At 47.0% G+C, this 22,424-nt stretch overlaps 1 protein-coding gene across 3 annotated transcripts in view; it reads left to right on the top strand.

Moving 5' to 3' along the window:
• Positions 1-973: 973 nt before the first annotated feature.
• The window catches only part of HMBS (hydroxymethylbilane synthase), a 139,676-nt gene continuing 118,225 nt past the window's right edge, over positions 974-22,424 (top strand). The window contains exons 1-6 of one of the 3 annotated variants that reach the window (XM_069742433.1): positions 974-1,141; positions 17,728-17,769; positions 18,093-18,165; positions 19,104-19,153; positions 19,459-19,514; positions 19,751-19,828. In XM_069742433.1, coding sequence (XP_069598534.1) covers positions 1,139-1,141; positions 17,728-17,769; positions 18,093-18,165; positions 19,104-19,153; positions 19,459-19,514; positions 19,751-19,828 — 302 coding nt within the window. In that variant the 5' untranslated portion in view covers positions 974-1,138. Of the gene's footprint in view, positions 1,142-17,317; positions 17,425-17,727; positions 17,770-17,926; positions 18,166-19,103; positions 19,154-19,458; positions 19,515-19,750; positions 19,829-22,424 lie in introns of those variants that run through there. The other 2 variants (XM_069742434.1, XM_069742432.1) reach the window with 2 other exon arrangements.

Raw genomic sequence — 22,424 nt, 5'->3', positions numbered from 1 at the left:
GGTATTTTCTATCATATAGACCCCTCAAAATGACTTCAAATGAGACGTGGTCCCTAAAAAAAATGGTGTTGTAAAAATGAGAAATTGATGGTCAACTTTTAACCCTTATAACTCCCTAACAAAAAAAAAAAGTTTGGTTTCAAAATTGTGCTGATGTAAAGTAGACATGTGGGAAATGTTACTTATTAAGTATTTTGTGTGACATATCTCTGTGATTTAATTGCATAAAAATTCAAAGTTGAAAAATTGCGAAATTTTCACCAAATTTCCGTGTTTTTCACAAATAAACGCAGGTAATATCAAAGAAATTTTACCACTATCATGAAGTACAATATGTCACGAGAAAACAATGTCAGAATCACCGGGATCCGTTGAAGCGTTCCAGAGTTATAACCTCATAAAGGGACAGTGGTCAGAATTGTAAAAATTGGCCCGGTCATTAACATGCAAACCACCTTTGGGGGTAAAGGGGTTAACTGAAAACTGAAAATAAAGATTACACAACAACCACAGGACGGATTCCATCACCGGGTCTCATTAATCAGTATTACGGCGCCGACCTGACACTGTCTGTAGGTCACTGCGCACAATCCTGCTGAGTCACACATGACAGTGCGCAGGGATCGCCTGCAGCCCAACCACAAACAGGCAGACGAAGCAGCGATGCCTGAGCACACAATCCCACAGGGAATATGATAGGCGGCATTCCATGATGGGCACAATACACAGGGTCACTGGTGATGAAATGTGAAGGGAGGAGATCAGCAGAGCGCCATGGTGACAGCACAACGGGTAATCATGTATACACTGCAGGGACGGGACGAGGAGGCGCCTGCGCACTCTCTGTGATGACCTGTGTGATACTGTGTCTGGCCGCTAGACGGCGCCGAGCACAGCGCCCCGCCCACAATACTCCTTACTGAAGAGTCTAAACTTTTATGAACAAAACAATAAAGTTTTGTAAAGAAAGACTGACAGGTGGAAGGCGGAAGTGACGTTCGGACGCACGGTGCACGCTGTAGCGGCTGTGGAGTGTGGGCGAGGAGGCGCCGGTGCGGAATATGCGGGGTTGTCGGTCAGTCCTGCTCCGCCGCAGCCCGAGACTCTGCAGACCGTAGAGGCCGCATGAGGAGACATCATGGTGAGACCATAGCAAGGACTTGTGCCGGTGACTGCTGACTGGGGGCGGGGCTGTAGGAGAGAAGCTGTCTTGTGATTGGTTGTTCTCGGGATAAAGGGACGTCACGTTCATTTGCGTAAGGACATCGGCCGCTGGGTACAGCAGTGATCACGTGTCCATAGCGGCGCTGCAGTCAGTGCGTGCTCGGAGTGCTGCTCCTGCCGCCAGTGTGCACAGGATGCGCCGGCCTATCCCCGCGGTGCCGTGTGCGGTGCTCCCGCTGACGCCATGTGACTGGCAGCACAATCCGTGGCACATTCCATTTCTGTGTATTGTGGGGGTTGTCATGCTGGCCATGTATATTACAGCGCCACATAGAGGCACAGTATGGGACTGCAGCCGCCTCCTGCCCACAGCTCATCTGCTGAAGCACCTGAGGGCTGTGCAGTACTAGTGACTGTGAGGACAGCCCCTGTAATGCCTGTGTATGTGTGTGCCTCCCCAGGTGTGATGGCGGCTCGTCTAAGGGTTTCTCCAGGAATAAAAATACATAAAGGACATCATTATCAATAAAGTCCTCTCCAACAGCAAACACTATTCTCATGGGAGGTCATCACTATAGCACAGTAGCCTGCCCACCATCTTCTTAGCCTGCTGGAAACCGGGAATGTGTAATAGGAAGCTGCTGTCACCTGGAGGTAAACAATGGTACTGTCTGGCTATCTCCAGGTTACTGCAGCCACTTAGTATTCACATAGATATGGTGGACAGCAGTGTGAGCGGCCTCTTCTTACCTCAGCACCCTGGTATCTCCATCATTAGATCAGATAGATATGGTGGACAGCAGTGTGGGCGGCCTCTTCTCATCTCAGCACCCTGGTATCTCCATCATTAGATCACATAGATATGGTGGACAGCAGTGAGAGCAGCCTCTTCTCATCTCAGCACCCTGGTATCTCCATCATTAGATCAGATAGATATGGTGGACAGCAGTGAGAGCAGCCTCTTCTCATCTCAGCACCCTGGTATCTCCATCATTAGATCAGATAGATATGGTGGACAGCAGTGTGAGCAGCCTCTTCTTACCTCAGCACCCTGGTATCTCCATCATTAGATCACATAGATATGGTGGACAACAGTGAGAGCAGCCTCTTCTTACCTCAGCACCCTGGTATCTCCATCATTAGATCACATAGATATGGTGGACAGCAGTGTGAGCGGCCTCTTCTTACCTCAGCACCCTGGTATCTCCAGTATTAGATCACATAGATATGGTGGACAGCAGTGTGGGCGGCCTCTTCTCATCTCAGCACCCTGGTATCTCCATCATTAGATCAGATAGATATGGTGGACAGCAGTGAGAGCAGCCTCTTCTCATCTCAGCACCCTGGTATCTCCATCATTAGATCAGATAGATATGGTGGACAGCAGTGTGAGCGGCCTCTTCTTACCTCAGCACCCTGGTATCTCCATCATTAGATCACATAGATATGGTGGACAGCAGTGTGAGCAGCCTCTTCTTACCTCAGCACCCTGGTATCTCCATCATTAGATCACATAGATATGGTGGACAACAGTGAGAGCAGCCTCTTCTTACCTCAGCACCCTGGTATCTCCATCATTAGATCACATAGATATGGTGGACAGCAGTGTGAGCGGCCTCTTCTTACCTCAGCACCCTGGTATCTCCATCATTAGATCAGATAGATATGGTGGACAACAGTGAGAGCAGCCTCTTCTTACCTCAGCACCCTGGTATCTCCATCATTAGATCAGATAGATATGGTGGACAACAGTGAGAGCAGCCTCTTCTTACCTCAGCACCCTGGTATCTCCATCATTAGATCAGATAGATATGGTGGACAGCAGTGTGAGCAGCCTCTTCTTACCTCAACACCCTGGTATCTCCAGTATTAGATCAGATAGATATGGTGGACAGCAGTGTGAGCAGCCTCTTCTTACCTCAGCACCCTGGTATCTCCATCATTAGATCAGATAGATATGGTGGACAACAGTGAGAGCAGCCTCTTCTTACTTCAGCACCCTGGTATCTCCATCATTAGATCAGATAGATATGGTGGACAACAGTGAGAGCAGCCTCTTCTTACCTCAGCACCCTGGTATCTCCATCATTAGATCAGATAGATATGGTGGACAACAGTGAGAGCAGCCTCTTCTTACCTCAGCACCCTGGTATCTCCATCATTAGATCAGATAGATATGGTGGACAGCAGTGTGAGCAGCCTCTTCTTACCTCTGCACCCTGGTATTTCCAGTATTAGATCAGATAGATATGGTGGACAGCAGTGTGAGCAGCCTCTTCTTACCTCAGCACCCTGGTATCTCCAGTATTAGATCACATAGATATGGTGGACAGCAGTGTGAGCGGCCTCTTCTTACCTCAGCACCCTGGTATCTCCAGTATTAGATCAGATAGATATGGTGGACAGCAGTGTGAGCGGCCTCTTCTTACCTCAGCACCCTGGTATCTCCAGTATTAGATCAGATAGATATGGTGGACAGCAGTGTGAGCAGCCTCTTCTTACCTCAGCACCCTGGTATCTCCAGTATTAGATCAGATAGATATGGTGGACAACAGTGAGAGCAGCCTCTTCTTACCTCAGCACCCTGGTATCTCCATCATTAGATCAGGTAGACATGGTGGACAGCAGTGTGAGCAGCCTCTTCTTACCTCAGCACCCTGGTATCTCCATCATTAGATCAGATAGATATGGTGGACAACAGTGTGAGCAGCCTCTTCTTACCTCAGCACCCTGGTATCTCCATCATTAGATCAGATAGACATGGTGGACAGCAGTGTGAGCAGCCTCTTCTTACCTCAGCACCCTGGTATCTCCATCATTAGATCAGATAGATATGGTGGACAACAGTGTGAGCAGCCTCTTCTTACCTCAGCACCCTGGTATCTCCATCATTAGATCACATAGATATGGTGGAAAGCAGTGTGAGCGGCCTCTTCTTACCTCAGCACCCTGGTATCTCCATCATTAGATCAGATAGATATAGTGGACAGCAGTGTGAGCAGCCTCTTCTTACCTCAGCACCCTGGTATCTCCATCATTAGATCACATAGATATGGTGGACAGCAGTGTGAGCAGCCTCTTCTTACCTCAGCACCCTGGTATCTCCATCATTAGATCACATAGACATGGTGGACAGCAGTGTGAGCAGCCTCTTCTTACCTCAGCACCCTGGTATCTCCATCATTAGATCAGATAGATATGGTGGACAACAGTGAGAGCAGCCTCTTCTTACCTCAGCACCCTGGTATCTCCATCATTAGATCAGATAGACATGGTGGACAGCAGTGTGAGCAGCCTCTTCTTACCTCAGCACCCTGGTATCTCCAGTATTAGATCAGATAGATATGGTGGACAGCAGTGTGAGCAGCCTCTTCTTACCTCAGCACCCTGGTATCTCCATCATTAGATCACATAGATATGGTGGACAGCAGTGTGAGCAGCCTCTTCTTACCTCAGCACCCTGGTATCTCCATCATTAGATCACATAGATATGGTGGACAGCAGTGTGAGCGGCCTCTTCTTACCTCAACACCCTGGTATCTCCATCATTAGATCACATAGATATGGTGGACAGCAGTGAGAGCGGCCTCTTCTCATCTCAGCACCCTGGTATCTCCATCATTAGATCAGATAGACATGGTGGACAGCAGTGTGAGCAGCCTCTTCTTACCTCAGCACCCTGGTATCTCCAGTATTAGATCAGATAGATATGGTGGACAGCAGTGTGAGCAGCCTCTTCTTACCTCAGCACCCTGGTATCTCCATCATTAGATCACATAGATATGGTGGACAGCAGTGTGAGCAGCCTCTTCTTACCTCAGCACCCTGGTATCTCCATCATTAGATCACATAGATATGGTGGACAGCAGTGTGAGCGGCCTCTTCTTACCTCAACACCCTGGTATCTCCATCATTAGATCACATAGATATGGTGGACAGCAGTGAGAGCGGCCTCTTCTCATCTCAGCACCCTGGTATCTCCATCATTAGATCACATAGATATGGTGGACAGCAGTGTGAGCAGCCTCTTCTTACCTCAGCACCCTGGTATCTCCATCATTAGATCACATAGATATGGTGGACAGCAGTGTGAGCAGCCTCTTCTTACCTCAGCACCCTGGTATCTCCATCATTAGATCACATAGATATGGTGGACAGCAGTGTGAGCAGCCTCTTCTTACCTCAGCACCCTGGTATCTCCATCATTAGATCACATAGATATGGTGGACAGCAGTGTGAGCAGCCTCTTCTCATCTCAGCACCCTGGTATCTCCAGTATTAGATCACATAGATATGGTGGACAGCAGTGAGAGCGGCCTCTTCTTACCTCAGCACCCTGGTATCTCCATCATTAGATCACATAGATATGGTGGACAGCAGTGAGAGCAGCCTCTTCTTACCTCAGCACCCTGGTATCTCCAGTATTAGAGCAGATAGATATGGTGGACAGCAGTGAGAGCGGACTCTTCTTACCTCAGCACCCTGGTATCTCCATCATTAGATCACATAGATATGGTGGACAGCAGTGAGAGCGGCCTCTTCTTACCTCAGCACCCTGGTATCTCCATCATTAGATCACATAGATATGGTGGACAGCAGTGAGAGCGGCCTCTTCTTACCTCAGCACCCTGGTATCTCCATCATTAGATCACATAGATATGGTGGACAGCAGTGTGAGCGGCCTCTTCTTACCTCAACACCCTGGTATCTCCATCATTAGATCACATAGATATGGTGGACAGCAGTGAGAGCGGACTCTTCTTACCTCAGCACCCTGGTATCTCCATCATTAGATCACATAGATATGGTGGACAGAAGTGAGAGCGGCCTCTTCTTACCTCAGCACCCTGGTATCTCCATTAGAGCAGATAGATATGGTGGACAGCAGTGTGAGCAGCCTCTTCTCATCTCAGCACCCTGGTATCTCCATCATTAGATCACATAGATATGGTGGACAGCAGTGAGAGCGGCCTCTTCTTACCTCAGCACCCTGGTATCTCCATCATTAGATCACATAGATATGGTGGAGAGCAGTGAGAGCAGCCTCTTCTTACCTCAGCACCCTGGTATCTCCAGTATTAGATCACATAGATATGGTGGACAGCAGTGAGAGCGGCCTCTTCTTAACTCAGCACCCTGGTATCTCCATCATTAGATCACATAGATATGGTAGACAGCAGTGAGAGCGGCCTCTTCTTACCTCAGCACCCTGGTATCTCCAGTATTAGATCAGATAGATATGGTGGACAGCAGTGTGAGCAGCCTCTTCTTACCTCAACACCCTGGTATCTCCATCATTAGATCACATAGATATGGTGGACAGCAGTGAGAGCGGCCTCTTCTTACCTCAGCACCCTGGTATCTCCATTAGAGCAGATAGATATGGTGGACAGCAGTGTGAGCAGCCTCTTCTCATCTCAGCACCCTGGTATCTCCAGTATTAGATCACATAGATATGGTGGACAGCAGTGAGAGCGGCCTCTTCTTACCTCAGCACCCTGGTATCTCCATCATTAGATCACATAGATATGGTGGACAGCAGTGAGAGCAGCCTCTTCTTACCTCAGCACCCTGGTATCTCCAGTATTAGAGCAGATAGATATGGTGGACAGCAGTGAGAGCGGAGTCTTCTTACCTCAGCACCCTGGTATCTCCATCATTAGATCACATAGATATGGTGGACAGCAGTGAGAGCGGCCTCTTCTTACCTCAGCACCCTGGTATCTCCATCATTAGATCACATAGATATGGTGGACAGCAGTGTGAGCAGCCTCTTCTTACCTCAGCACCCTGGTATCTCCATCATTAGATCACATAGATATGGTGGACAGCAGTGTGAGCAGCCTCTTCTTACCTCAACACCCTGGTATCTCCATCATTAGATCACATAGATATGGTGGACAGCAGTGAGAGCGGCCTCTTCTCATCTCAGCACCCTGGTATCTCCATCATTAGATCAGATAGATATGGTGGACAGCAGTGAGAGTGGACTCTTCTTACCTCAGCACCCTGGTATCTCCATCATTAGATCACATAGATATGGTGGACAGAAGTGAGAGCGGCCTCTTCTTACCTCAGCACCCTGGTATCTCCATTAGAGCAGATAGATATGGTGGACAGCAGTGTGAGCAGCCTCTTCTCATCTCAGCACCCTGGTATCTCCAGTATTAGATCACATAGATATGGTGGACAGCAGTGAGAGCGGCCTCTTCTTACCTCAGCACCCTGGTATCTCCATCATTAGATCACATAGATATGGTGGACAGCAGTGAGAGCAGCCTCTTCTTACCTCAGCACCCTGGTATCTCCAGTATTAGAGCAGATAGATATGGTGGACAGCAGTGAGAGCGGACTCTTCTTACCTCAGCACCCTGGTATCTCCATCATTAGATCACATAGATATGGTGGACAGCAGTGAGAGCGGCCTCTTCTTACTTCAGCACCCTGGTATCTCCATCATTAGATCACATAGATATGGTGGACAGCAGTGAGAGCGGCCTCTTCTTACCTCAGCACCCTGGTATCTCCATTAGAGCAGATAGATATGGTGGACAGCAGTGTGAGCGGCCTCTTCTCATCTCAGCACCCTGGTATCTCCAGTATTAGATCAGATAGATATGGTGGACAGCAGTGTGAGCAGCCTCTTCTTACCTCAACACCCTGGTATCTCCATCATTAGATCACATAGATATGGTGGACAGCAGTGAGAGCGGCCTCTTCTTACCTCAGCACCCTGGTATCTCCATTAGAGCAGATAGATATGGTGGACAGCAGTGTGAGCAGCCTCTTCTCATCTCAGCACCCTGGTATCTCCAGTATTAGATCACATAGATATGGTGGACAGCAGTGAGAGCGGCCTCTTCTTACCTCAGCACCCTGGTATCTCCATCATTAGATCACATAGATATGGTGGACAGCAGTGAGAGCAGCCTCTTCTTACCTCAGCACCCTGGTATCTCCAGTATTAGAGCAGATAGATATGGTGGACAGCAGTGAGAGCGGACTCTTCTTACCTCAGCACCCTGGTATCTCCATCATTAGATCACATAGATATGGTGGACAGCAGTGAGAGCGGCCTCTTCTTACCTCAGCACCCTGGTATCTCCATCATTAGATCACATAGATAAGGTGGACAGCAGTGAGAGCGGCCTCTTCTTACCTCAGCACCCTGGTATCTCCATTAGAGCAGATAGATATGGTGGACAGCAGTGTGAGCGGCCTCTTCTCATCTCAGCACCCTGGTATCTCCAGTATTAGATCAGATAGATATGGTGGACAGCAGTGTGAGCAGCCTCTTCTTACCTCAACACCCTGGTATCTCCATCATTAGATCACATAGATATGGTGGACAGCAGTGAGAGCGGCCTCTTCTTACCTCAGCACCCTGGTATCTCCATTAGAGCAGATAGATATGGTGGACAGCAGTGTGAGCGGCCTCTTCTCATCTCAGCACCCTGGTATCTCCAGTATTAGATCACATAGATATGGTGGACAGCAGTGTGGGCGGCCTCTTCTCATCTCAGCACCCTGGTATCTCCAGTATTAGATCACATAGATATGGTGGACAGCAGTGTGGGCGGCCTCTTCTCATCTCAGCACCCTGGTATCTCCAGTATTAGATCACATAGATATGGTGGACAGCAGTGTGAGCAGCCTCTTCTTACCTCAACACCCTGGTATCTCCATCATTAGATCACATAGATATGGTGGACAGCAGTGAGAGCGGACTCTTCTTACCTCAGCACCCTGGTATCTCCATCATTAGATCACATAGATATGGTGAACAGCAGTGAGAGCGGCCTCTTCTTACCTCAGCACCCTGGTATCTCCATCATTAGATCACATAGATATGGTGGACAGCAGTGAGAGCGGCCTCTTCTCATCTCAGCACCCTGGTATCTCCATCATTAGATCACATAGATATGGTGGACAGCAGTGAGAGCGGCCTCTTCTTACCTCAGCACCCTGGTATCTCCATCATTAGATCACATAGATATGGTGGACAGCAGTGAGAGCGGCCTCTTCTTACCTCAGCACCCTGGTATCTCCATTAGAGCAGATAGATATGGTGGACAGCAGTGTGAGCGGCCTCTTCTCATCTCAGCACCCTGGTATCTCCAGTATTAGATCACATAGATATGGTGGACAGCAGTGTGAGCAGCCTCTTCTTACCTCAACACCCTGGTATCTCCATCATTAGATCACATAGATATGGTGGACAGCAGTGAGAGCGGACTCTTCTTACCTCAGCACCCTGGTATCTCCATCATTAGATCACATAGATATGGTGGACAGCAGTGTGGGCGGACTCTTCTTACCTCAGCACCCTGGTATCTCCATCATTAGATCACATAGATATGGTGGACAGCAGTGAGAGCGGCCTCTTCTTACCTCAGCACCCTGGTATCTCCATTAGAGCAGATAGATATGGTGGACAGCAGTGTGAGCGGCCTCTTCTCATCTCAGCACCCTGGTATCTCCAGTATTAGATCACATAGATATGGTGGACAGCAGTGTGGGCGGCCTCTTCTCATCTCAGCACCCTGGTATCTCCAGTATTAGATCACATAGATATGGTGGACAGCAGTGTGGGCGGCCTCTTCTCATCTCAGCACCCTGGTATCTCCAGTATTAGATCACATAGATATGGTGGACAGCAGTGTGAGCAGCCTCTTCTTACCTCAACACCCTGGTATCTCCAGTATTAGATCACATAGATATGGTGGACAGCAGTGTGGGCGGCCTCTTCTCATCTCAGCACCCTGGTATCTCCAGTATTAGATCACATAGATATGGTGGACAGCAGTGTGGGCGGCCTCTTCTCATCTCAGCACCCTGGTATCTCCAGTATTAGATCACATAGATATGGTGGACAGCAGTGTGGGCGGCCTCTTCTCATCTCAGCACCCTGGTATCTCCATCATTAGATCACATAGATATGGTGGACAGCAGTGAGAGCGTCCTCTTCTCATCTCAGCACCCTGGTATCTCCAGTATTAGATCAGATAGATATGGTGGACAGCAGTGTGGGCGGCCTCTTCTCATCTCAGCACCCTGGTATCTCCAGTATTAGATCACATAGATATGGTGGACAGCAGTGTGGGCAGCCTCTTCTCATCTCAGCACCCTGGTATCTCCAGTATTAGATCACATAGATATGGTGGACAGCAGTGTGAGCGGCATCTTCTTACCTCAGCACCCTGGTATCTCCAGTGTTAGATCAGATAGATATGGTGGACAGCAGTGTGAGGAGCCTTTTCTTACCTCAGCACCCTGGTATCTCCATCATTAGATCACATAGATATGGTGGACAGCAGTGTGAGCAGCCTCTTCTTACCTCAGCACCCTGGTATTTCCATCATTAGATCACATAGATATGGTGGACAGCAGTGTGAGCAGCCTCTTCTTACCTCAGCACCCTGGTATCTCCAGTATTAGATCAGATAGATATGGTGGACAGCAGTGTGAGGAGCCTCTTTTTACCTCAGCACCCTGGTATCTCCAGTATTAGATCAGATAGATATGGTGGACAGCAGTGTGAGCAGCCTCTTCTTACCTCAGCACCCTGGTATCTCCAGTATTAGATCACATAGATATGGTGGACAGCAGTGAGAGCGGCCTCTTCTTACCTCTGCACCCTGGTATCTCCATCATTAGATAGATATGGTGGACAGCAGTGTGAGCAGCCTCTTCTTACCTCAGCACCCTGGTATCTCCATCATTAGATAGAAATGGTGGACAGCAGTGTGAGCAGCCTCTTCTCATATCAGCACCCTGGTATCTCCAGTATTAGATCACATAGATATGGTGGACAGCAGTGTGAGCAGCCTCTTCTCATCTCAGCACCCTGGTATCTCCATCATTAGATTAGATAGATATGGTGGACAGCAGTGTGAGCAGCCTCTTCTTACCTCAGCGCTCTGGTATCTCCAGTATTAGATCAGATAGATATGGTGGACAGCAGTGTGAGCAGCCTCTTCTCATCTCAGCACCCTGGTATCTCCAGTATTAGATCACATAGATATGGTGGACAGCAGTGTGAGCGGCCTCTTCTCATCTCAGCACCCTGGTATCTCCAGTATTAGATCAGATAGATATGGTGGAAAGCAGTGTGAGGAGCCTCTTCTCATCTCAGCACCCTGGTATCTCCAGTATTAGATCACATAGATATGGTGGACAGCAGTGTGAGCAGCCTCTTCTTACCTCAGCACCCTGGTATCTTCATTATTAGATCACATAGATATGGTGGACAGCAGTGTGGGCAGCCTCTTCTCATATCAGCACCCTGGTATCTCCAGTATTAGATAATAATAATAATCTTTATTTATATAGCGCCAACATATTCCGCAGCGCTTTACAGTTTAACAGTTTCAAACACAACAGTCATAGGTAACAATGTTAACAATACAGTAATAAAGCAAAATAAGACAAAATAAGACGACCCTGCTCGTGAGAGCTTACAATCTAAAATGAGGTGGGGAGATACAAAGCACAGGTGTGTATTTGCATTTATGTATTTACAATGATGGTCCAGCCATCTTCTGGGAGTGGGGGGTAGATGGAGATACTGATCAGATAGATATGGTGGACAGCAGTGTGAGCAGCCTCTTCTTACCTCAGCACCCTGGTATCTCCAGTATTAGATCAGTCAGATAGATATGATGGGCAGCAGTGTGAGCAGCCTCTTCTCATATCAGCACCCTGGTATCTCCAGTATTAGATCAGATAGATATGATGGGTAGCTGTGTGAGCAGCCTCTTCTCATCTCAGCACCCTGGTATCTCCAGTATTAGATCAGATAGATATGGTGGACAGCAGTGTGAGCGGCCTCTTCTCATATCAGCACCCTGGTATCTCCATTATTAGATCACATAGATATGGTGGACAGCAGTGTGAGCGGCCTCTTTTTACCTCAGCACCCTGGTATCTCCAGTATTAGATCAGATAGACTTGGTGGACAGCAGGGTGAGCGGTCTCTTCTTACCTCAGCAGACTGGTATCTCCATTATTAGATCAGATAGATATGGTGGACAGCAGTGTAAGCGGCCTCTTCTTACTTCAGCACCCTGGTATCTCCAGTATTAGATCAGATAGACTTGGTGGACAGCAGTGTGAGCAGCCTCTTCTTACCTCAGCACCCCGGTGTCTCCGTTATTAGATCAGATAGATATGGTGGACAGCATTGAGAGCGGCCTCATCTTACCTCAGCACCCTGGTATCTCCATTATTAGATCAGATAGATATGCTTGACAGCAGTGTAAGCAGCCTCTTCTCATCTCAGCACCCTGGTATCTCCATTATTAGATCATATAGATATGATGGATAGCAGTGTGAGCAGCCTCTTCTCATCTCAGCACCCTGGTATCTCCATTATTAGATCACATAGATATGGTGGACAGCAGTGTGAGCAGCCTCTTCTCATCTCAGCACCCTGGTATCTCCATTATTAGATCATATAGATATGATGGACAGCAGTGTGAGCAGCCTCTTCTCATATCAGCGTCCTGGTATCTCCATTATTAGATCAGATAGATATGGTGGACAGCAGTGTGAGCAGCCTCTTCTTACCTCAGCACCCTGGTGTCTCCGTTATTAGATCACATAGATATGGTGGACAGCAGTGAGAGCGGCCTCTTCTTACCTCAGCACCCTGGTATCTCTGTTATTAGATCAGATAGACAGGGTGGACAGCAATGTGAGCAGCCTCTTCTTACCTCAGCACCCTGGTATCTCTGTTAGTAGATTAGATAGATATGGTGGACAGCAGTGAGAGTGGCCTCTTACCCCAGCACCCTGGTATCTCCATTATTAGATCAGATAGATATGGTGGACAGCAGTGTGAGCAGCCTTTTCTTACCTCAGCACCCTGGTGTCTCCAGTATTGGATCAGATAGATATGGTGGATAGCAGTGTGAGGAGCCTCTTATTACCTCAGCACCCTGGTATCGCCGTTATTAGATCAGATAGATATGGTGGACAGCAGTGTGAGCAGCCTCTTCTTACCTCAGCACCCTAGTATCTCCATTATTAGATCAGATAGATATGGTGGACAGCAGTGTGAGCAGCCTCTTCTTACCTCAGCACCCTGGTATCTCCAGTATTAGATCAGATAGGTATGGTGGACAGCAGTGTGAGCAGCCTCTTCTTACCTCAGCACCCTAGTATCTCCATTATTAGATAAGATAGATATGGTGGACAGCAGTGTGAGCGGCCTCTTCTTACCTCAGCACCCTGGTATCTCCAGTATTAGATCAGATAGATATGGTGGGCAGCAGTGTGAGGAGCCTCTTCTTACCTCAGCACCCTAGTATCTCCATTATTAGATCAGATAGATATGGTGGACAGCAGTGTGAGCAGCCTCTTCTTACCTCAGCACCCTGGTATCTCCAGTATTAGATCAGATAGATATGGTGGACAGCAGTGTGAGGAGCCTCTTATTACCTCAGCACCCTGGTATCGCCGTTATTAAATCAGATAGATATGGTGGACAGCAGTGTGAGCAGCCTCTTCTTACCTCCGCACCCTAGTATCTCCATTATTAGATCAGATAGATATGGTGGACAGCAGTGTGATCAGCCTCTTCTTACCTCAGCACCCTGGTATCTCCAGTATTAGATCAGATAGGTATGGTGGACAGCAGTGTGAGCAGCCTCTTCTTACCTCAGCACCCTAGTATCTCCATTATTAGATCAGATAGATATGGTGGACAGCAGTGTGAGCGGCCTCTTCTTACCTCAGCACCCTGTTATCTCCAGTATTAGATCAGATAGATATGGTGGACAGCAGTGTGAGCAGCCTCTTCTTACCTCAGCACCCTGGTATCTTCAGTATTAGATCAGATAGATATGGTGGACAGCAGTGTTAGCGGCCTCTTCTTACCTCAGCACCCTGGTATCTTCAGTATTAGAGCAGATAGACAGCAGTGTGAGCAGCCTCTTCTTTCCTCCGCACCCTGGTATCTCCAGTATTAGATCAGTATATCCACTGGGTGGACATCCTCCTACACAAGGAGGGGGCACATCTTCTACTGCATTTGCTCACAGGCAGATGTGCTGGTAACTTTATATGACGGCGTTCTGTTCGTGTTACACGGCAGTGGCCGTTTTAGTGCACTATAGTGATAATCTCTCTAGGCAAAAATGTTGCCATTTGATAATTAAACATATTAGTTATAATTTGTGATTATAAATTTACTATCAGTTAATGTTGTTTTTATTTTTAATGTTCTATTCCTACGTCCTGCAGATCAGTGGACTCCGAGTCTTCAAATTCCAAACAATTGCACATAAGACATCTCAGAAGAGCACAGCTCCTCCATGAGGACATGCACAGGATAGTGTACGGACCTGCAGACTTTCTGTTGAGCCTATACACCGCTCTGTGCACTTGCTCATGCAGGAGATGTATCCTTCTGAGCAGTCTTTTCAGTGATTGTGGGGGTCTCAGGACGCAGATCTATAGGTGGTGTATGGGGGTTTCATGTATTGAGAAATACATGAGTTTCACTTTAATCCACTGTTTTCTTTTTCCTCCTTTCTTTCTGGAGCCATAGCTTTTTATTTTTTCGCTGACTTAGCTGTGTGAGGGCTTGTTGTTATTTTGGATGATTCCATTCATTTTTCCATATACTATACTGGAAAATGGTGAGACAATGGGTTCAAATTGGGGGAAAAAATATACATTTCTGATATGTTTTTATTTAGATTTTTTTCTAGCATCCATTGTGCGGTAAACATGACCTGGCAGTATAAGGGTATGTTCCCACGGTCAGTAAACGCTGCTGGTTGAATGCTGTGTACATCTGCAGTGTCAAACCTGCAGCAGCCAGATGTTACAGCATAGTGGAGGGGATTTGAAGAAATCCCATCTCCACTATATGTGCATCGTCACCCTGCATCGTCACCCGCGGCTTCCCTCCGGAGACGGACATGCGGCACGTCTTTCCAGACTGCAGCATGTCAATTTATCTTGCAGATACGCTCAGTCTCCGCAAGATAAATTTCACCCGTCCAATGTATAGGGCGCGGTGATTCCGCACAGTTCAGTGGTCACATTTAGAATCACCTGTGTTCAAAAGCCAGCAATGGACATGTGCTGCATCCAAAGCGCTGCCAGTTCCTGACTGTGTGAACATAGTCCAGGTCAGAACGATTCCGGAGATATGTGGACCTATATGATGTGTTGATATGTTTTTATTGCATTTTTTCTGGAAGTACAGCAACTGAAGAGGCACAAATCTACCACTTGGTTCGTCTTTGTTTCAGCACTTAACATTTATGGGTTAAATTATTTTATAATTTGATAGAGTAGACTTTTATGGACATGGTGATGCCAAATATATTTATATTTTGTTGTTTTTTTTAAACTGGAAAAAAAGGTGGCGATTTTCAACTTTTATATATTTTCTTACAGATATAGTTCTTACAACCTTATTTATTTTTTTAGTTCCTTTAGGGGACTTTTAAGCCTGTGATTGATTGGTTATACTATATACTGCGTTACCACAGTATTGCAGTATATAGTTTAATTGACGTCTGTCTGTGAGCACAGCCCATAGCTGGGGGCCTGCCGTCATTGTAAGCCATTGGCACCCCACAGTCCTGTGGCAGGGATAGCTGGTGCACAAGCACACTGATAACCACTATTCATATGCCACTGGCAATGGTTTGAGTGCAGCTTTTTTTTTTTTTTATTAAAGGGGTTGTCCGGTCCAAATCGATAAGTCCGCAGTCACTCTGTGCGACTGTAGACTTATGAATTCCCCAGCGCAGGCACTGTGTGTAGCAAGGATTCCCGGTTTCTGAACTGGGACTGGTCCCTGGTCAGAAATTGATGAAACCCCACAGTGCACAGTGTGTGCTGGGAGGAAGCATAAGTCTACAGTTGCACAGAGTGACTGCGGACTTATCGATTTGGACCGGACAACCCCTTTAAGGAGTAATGATCAGAACCATCTCTTGTCGCTGCCATTACAGGCAGATGCCGGCTCTCCATCACAGCCTGCCTCTGTCCAGCATGGAGCAGCTTCAGCTCCTGTGGCCCTCCATACACACCCTAAGGGGGCATTCAAGCATCCACGTGAAATATCCCGGACACTTGGATATATCGTGTCTCAGGGGAGGTGCTGTGCATGGGCTTCATGGCCTTTTTGCCATTGCTGGTAGTGCAGCCTAAAGCTGAATTTTCTTTTTTGTCTGTTGCAAGTACATGCATTTCACAAGTCCCACCTGTGTGCATGTGGCCAGCATGAGTCACGTGGACAGTGAGGTGCTGCCGCTTCTTCCATGTGAGTGTCCACGAGTGCCATTCAGGACCCCTGTCGGATTGGCAGCAGGGTGGTCACTCAGTGATCACTGCCCATTGCTGATCAGTGTAGGGAGCTGGTGACCACCGCTGGAAGGCTATGTTCACATGCAGCATTTTTTTTTTTAATGCGAATTTAAAAGCTGTTTTTTACACTACCAGCAAAATCTGTGAGATTCCAGAAATCTCATGCATTTCATTTGAGAACTGCGGAGTTTTGAAGTCTTAAGCCTTTCATTTGTCAGCATTTTTCACTCATCAAAAACAATGAGAAAGTGAAGAAAAAATGCTGCAAAAAACACAAATATTTTTGCAGTGATTTTGTTTAATAAAATTTAACTTTACTAAAAATATACAGTAGACAAAGCACACATGTAATCTGCACCCAAAACACGGCAAATTTAACGCCACACTTTAACTGCCAAGAGAGCAAGTTTTGGCTGCAGAAGATGCTGCATGTGAACATGTAGGTGTAGAGTGTTGTCGTTACTTTACTATGTGGCCTCAGAATGGCGCACACTATCACTCTACTGAATCCAGGAAAAGCTGCAGGTACAAAAAAGAATTGTTTCTCAGACTCTTGTATGTGAGTGACTATGGCCCTCACCGCTGCCGTCACTTGGGGTCGTGTGGTGGGACAGACGAGGGCTCGTTTCTGCAGCTCAGCAGTAGCAGGGGAGTCGCCCGTCTGTGCCCAGATAAGACACATAAGAATTAAATTGAGGCCTGAGCCCCGCTGATAACATTAGGGCTTTCAGGAGGAATTATCCGGTGGGGTGGGGTGCAGGCGTACTATCTATCCCACCCCCTACATTTATCAGGGTGAGCACATTGTCCCTCACTGTAATAAGGGCTGCCGGAGACAGAAGACACGTGGAGAGCAGGACTGGCAGCATGGAGAGCAGGACTGGCAGCATGGAGGGCAGGACTGGCAGCATGGAGGGCAGGACTGTGCAGGTGATGTCTGTGTATCACACAATTACTGCTATATTATGACGCTTTTCTGCAGTCTACCAATAACAAATCCTAGTCAGTGAGGCCCGTCTGGCATCACTTGTGTCCCCGTGGGAAGGGGCCATTTTTCATAAGTTCTTTTTGTCTGTTGCTGTAAAGGATCAGAGAAGCAGACCTTGAATCGCTAGTGTGAACGTGGCCCGAGCAATGTTTCCTGACTGATCGAGTAGAGACGTCTGTCTTCTATCTGGAATGTCTCTATAAATGTTGGACTCATGTGTACTCTACTTTTTTTTTTTTTTGCAGGAACAAAGAAATGTGATACGAGTTGGTACAAGGAAAAGTCAGGTGAGGCGGACTGTACCTGCGCCATTTTGTATCTTCTCCATGTTTGACCCTTCCACTTCTAATACCATTTAATGAGTTTTCTCTTCTGTTATAATAACTTGTCAGCGCTTCCTTTTATGTCATACCACCAAATCTTCTGTGTCTTCCCTCCTTTGAGATGTGAGATAAGACCCCAATAATCCGCTCCATCCCCATTATTGCCTGTGGGGGGCTGACAGATGCTGTGACCATACAGATGATATCGGCCAGGGGCGTGTAACTAGTATTTGGCAGTCTGTAAATGTGGCTCCCAGTCCAGCCTGTGATGTGCTCTCTCCTCACAGCTGGCACGTATCCAGACGGACAGCGTTGTGGAGATGCTGACCAGCAGGTTTCCGGAGGCTCAATTCGAGATTGGTAAGTAGGTAAATTAGATATTGATTTGATAAGGACGCTCGTTTTCCTGCACCATGTGGACAGTGACTGTGAGGAGCATCTGAGTGTGGAGGTCCTTGGCATATCCCTGAATCTCATGGCCGACCATGGGGAACACTGCTTAGAGTAGTTAGATGAGGGAGCGCTTGGACTCCTTCTGTTTGACAATATATTTAGATCCAATCCGTGCTTAGTTGCCTAATAGCCTGACATTTATGGTGCCAAGCAATAACCTTCTGTTACTTGGTGGTTGTGAAACATCCTCCTCACAATGGAGTCCACTGGGCACTTGTTTTTTCTTGTCAGGGTAAAGGTGGCCATGTTTTCAGTCCTGCTTCTCTATTTGCAGTTCTATTAGTCCAGTAATAGTAGAGAATCCTGGATGTGAAGGGTCTCGGAGGGTTGTCATCCTGACTGTCCTTCGTTGTTCTCGGGCCGGAGGAATTGAACAGTACTTTTGTTTTCCCACATGGGCCCGGGTGCTGCAGTGTGAACAGGGAAGCTCATGTGATCCACCATGATAGCCTGCAGAATGGGGTATTTCTAGTGTCCACCATTACAAGAAGTGGCACTCAGGATGGTTGTGACTTTTAGGATGTGCACAAAATCTGCAAATAATGGAGTGTTGGCAGGAAAAGCTCTGCATAAAATATACACGCATGAAAAGTGCTGCTAGAATTGCCATTCTGCAGATGTGCTATAGATCTGCAAGGGAAAGGAAGCATCGTGTGCTTGAGAGTTCAGAAATCTCATGCAGTTTGCGGAGACAGTACGTTTTTGTGGGGAACATGCAATGTGTGAGCATATTCCTGCTGGGTGTACAGTTTCTTCTGCGCTAGTAAATGGTTTGGTGTGAATACGTCCGATGGTTGTCACACAGCACAGCTGATCTCTCACTTCTGTGAATTCCATTTTTCCAGTTGCCATGTCTACAACAGGAGACAAGATTTTAGATACTGCGTTATCTAAGGTGAGTGTACTGAGAGCTAGCATTCAGAAATTCACCGCGCTCTCCGGGATGGCGCGGTATAGCATACGTATATGGCTTCCTATGGGCTGCATGGGGACACGTGCAGCAAATAATTGTCCTCTTCTGATGACACACGTCTTTGGTTACACACGTGGCCTTTTCCAGAAGGAATTGTACCGGATAAGAGTAACACGGTCACTTACAGCTCAGCTGGCCATAGCTTATCCACGAAAGAGCAGATGGCATGTCTGCAAAGCCAAGAACACCGCATATCCTTTATATAGATTGTACCTTCTTGTCTCCAGATAGGTGAAAAAAGTCTGTTTACCAAGGAGCTGGAGAACGCTCTGGAGAGAAATGAGTAAGTCGCTGAGGTTTGCTTGTGGCCATGCTGGGCATCTGCCATCACACGCCAGCCTTCTATTACATGGCCCATCCCTGCAGCCGCTGTGCTGATATGTTGGGGGCCAGTATAAGTCAACTGGGGAAATAAGGATTCATTACAAAATGGATTTGCATCATAGACCCTTTAATAATGGAAGCCATGATGTTGGTGTGAGCCTCAAGTAAATGTGTGTCCTCCGTTTTTTTTTTTAGGGTTGATCTTGTGGTTCATTCACTGAAAGATTTGCCTACAACTCTACCTCCTGGGTTCACCATTGGAGCCGTATGCAAGTGAGTGGTTTAATCTCCTGGGGCTCCTCTCACCCAGGACATCGCTCCCTATTCACATTCTTTCATCAAAAAAGATTGACTGTACATAATGCCAATAGGGGGAGACTTGCCAACATTTCCATACTTAGTCTATTCTTATTCTACAAAACACATTTGGTTGAACGAATCTCATTAACCCTTTAACGACCTATGACGTGTATATCCGTCGTAGGTCGCCTCCCCCTTTCTGTGGACTTATGCTCTGAGCCCTCACCTTTTCCAGCACATGACAGCTGATCTGATCAGCTGACATGTGCCCCTAACAGCCGCAAGTGGACACAATCTCTGACAGCGGCATTTAACTTGCACAAACCGGATGCGTTTCTTAGCTCCGCCCATCGACGACCCTGTAACATGATTGCAGGGCGCTGATGGGCTGCCATGACAACCCAGGGTCTGCAGGAGACCCCTGTGGTTGTCATTCTCGAGCTGCTGTGAGCGCCACCTGGTGGTCATAGCAGATGAGCATTTTTGTTACACAGCAGGGCTGAAGCACAAGCGATTGAATCCCATGGAGACTATTGAAGCAAGTGAAAACTAAAAAAAAAAAATTATTGAAGGGGAACCTGTCAGCAGGATTGTGCACAGTGACCTACAGACAGTGTCAGGTCGGTGCCATTATACTGATTAATGAGACCTGGTGATGAAATCCGTCCTGTGGTTGTTGTGTAATCTTTATTTTCAGTTTGAGTTAATGATATGCCCGTGCTCCGGTACGGCCTGTGGGGGTCTTCATTAGTGATGAGCAAGTATACTCGTTGCTCGGGTCTCCAAGTATTTGTTAGTGTTCGGAGATTTAGTTTTTTTTGACACAGCTGAATGATTTACAGCTACTAGTCAGCCTGACTACATGTGGGGATTGCCCATGTTCCAAAGACATACTGATAGGGAATTTGGATTGTGAGCCCCATCGGGGACAGCGATGACAATGTATGCAAAAACTGTAAAGCGCTGCAGAATGTTAGCGCTATATAAAAATAAAGATTATTATTGTCTGGTTGCTAGGGAACCCCTACATGTAATCAAGCAGGCTAGTAGCTGTAAATCATTCAGCTGCCGGGATGAAAACTAAATCTCCGAGCAGTCATAAATATTCGGAGGTCACCAGAGCGTGCTCGGGAAATCTCGAGTAACAAGTATATTCGCTCATCACTAGTCTTCATGTGGTGCTCTAATTACATACTCATCCTTATGGCTTATGATAGGTCAATGATCCTTCACTGACCTGCCCCCTAGTTTCCATAATCTACTATATAATTGTCTAAGGGGCACTTCCGTCTGTCTGTCTGCAACTTCCGTCACGGAAATCCCGCGTCGCTGATTGGTCTCGCCAACTGCCTGTCCTGGCTGCCGCGACCAATCAGCGACGGGCACAGTCCGGCCAAGAATTGGTCCCTCCCTACTCCCGTCCAGTCAGTGCCCGGCGCCCGCATACTCCCCTCCAGTCAGCGCTCACACAGGGTTAATGACAGCATCAACGCACCGCGTTATGCCGCGGCATAACGCACTCCGTTAACGCTGCTATTAACCCTGTGTGACCAAGTTTTTACTATTGATGCTGCCTATGCAGCATCAATAGTAAAAAGATCTAATGTTAAAAATAATTTAAAAAAAACAAAAACCTGCTATTCTCACCTTCCGTCGTCAACCGATGCGCGCGGCTTCCGACAGCTTCCGTTCCCAGAGATGCATTGCGAAATCACCCAGAAGACTTAGCGGTCTTGCGAGACCGCTACGTCATCTGGGTAGTTTCGCAATGCATCCTGGGAACGACAGCTGGCGGCAGCCGCACACGCATCGGCACAGCTTCGCTGGACGCCGGAGGGTGAGTATATAACTATTTTTTATTTTAATAATTTTTTTTTAACGGCTATGGTGCCCACACTGCTAAATACTACTTGGGCTGTGTTTATATACTGTGTGGGGTGCGTTATATACTACGTGGGCTGCATTATATACTACATGGCTGCTGTATACTATGTGGGCAGTGTTATATACTACGTGGCTGCTATATACTACGTGGGCAATGTTATATACTGTGTGGCCTGTATTAACGCATCAGGTATTCTTATGTCGTGGCCTGTGCTATATACTATGTGGCTGATTTATATATATATATATATATATATATATATATAATATATAATATATATATATATACATGCATGCATGCATACATACCCAATGCGTTAGAATCGGGCCACCATCCAGTGAATATATATATATATATATATATATATATATATATATATATATATAATGTATATGTATATATTTACTGGATGGTGGCCCGATTCTAACGCATCGGGTATTCTAGAATATGCATGTCCACGTAGTATATTGCCCAGCGATGTAGTATACAGCACAGAGCCACGTAGTATATTGCCCAGCTACGTAGTATATTGCCCAGTTACGTAGTATATTGCCCAGTGACGTAGTATACAGCACAGAGCCACGTAGTATACTGCCCAGTCACGTAGTATACTGCCCAGTCATGTAGTATATTGCCCAGCTACGTAGTATACTGCCCAGTCATGTAGTATATTGCCCAGTCACG

The sequence above is a fragment of the Ranitomeya imitator genome, chromosome 10, assembly GCF_032444005.1.
Source record: "Ranitomeya imitator isolate aRanImi1 chromosome 10, aRanImi1.pri, whole genome shotgun sequence".
Taxonomy (NCBI): Eukaryota; Metazoa; Chordata; class Amphibia; order Anura; family Dendrobatidae; genus Ranitomeya; species Ranitomeya imitator.
The sequence above is the reverse complement of the archived record's forward strand: the minus strand, read 5'-3'. Positions and strand labels throughout refer to the sequence as shown.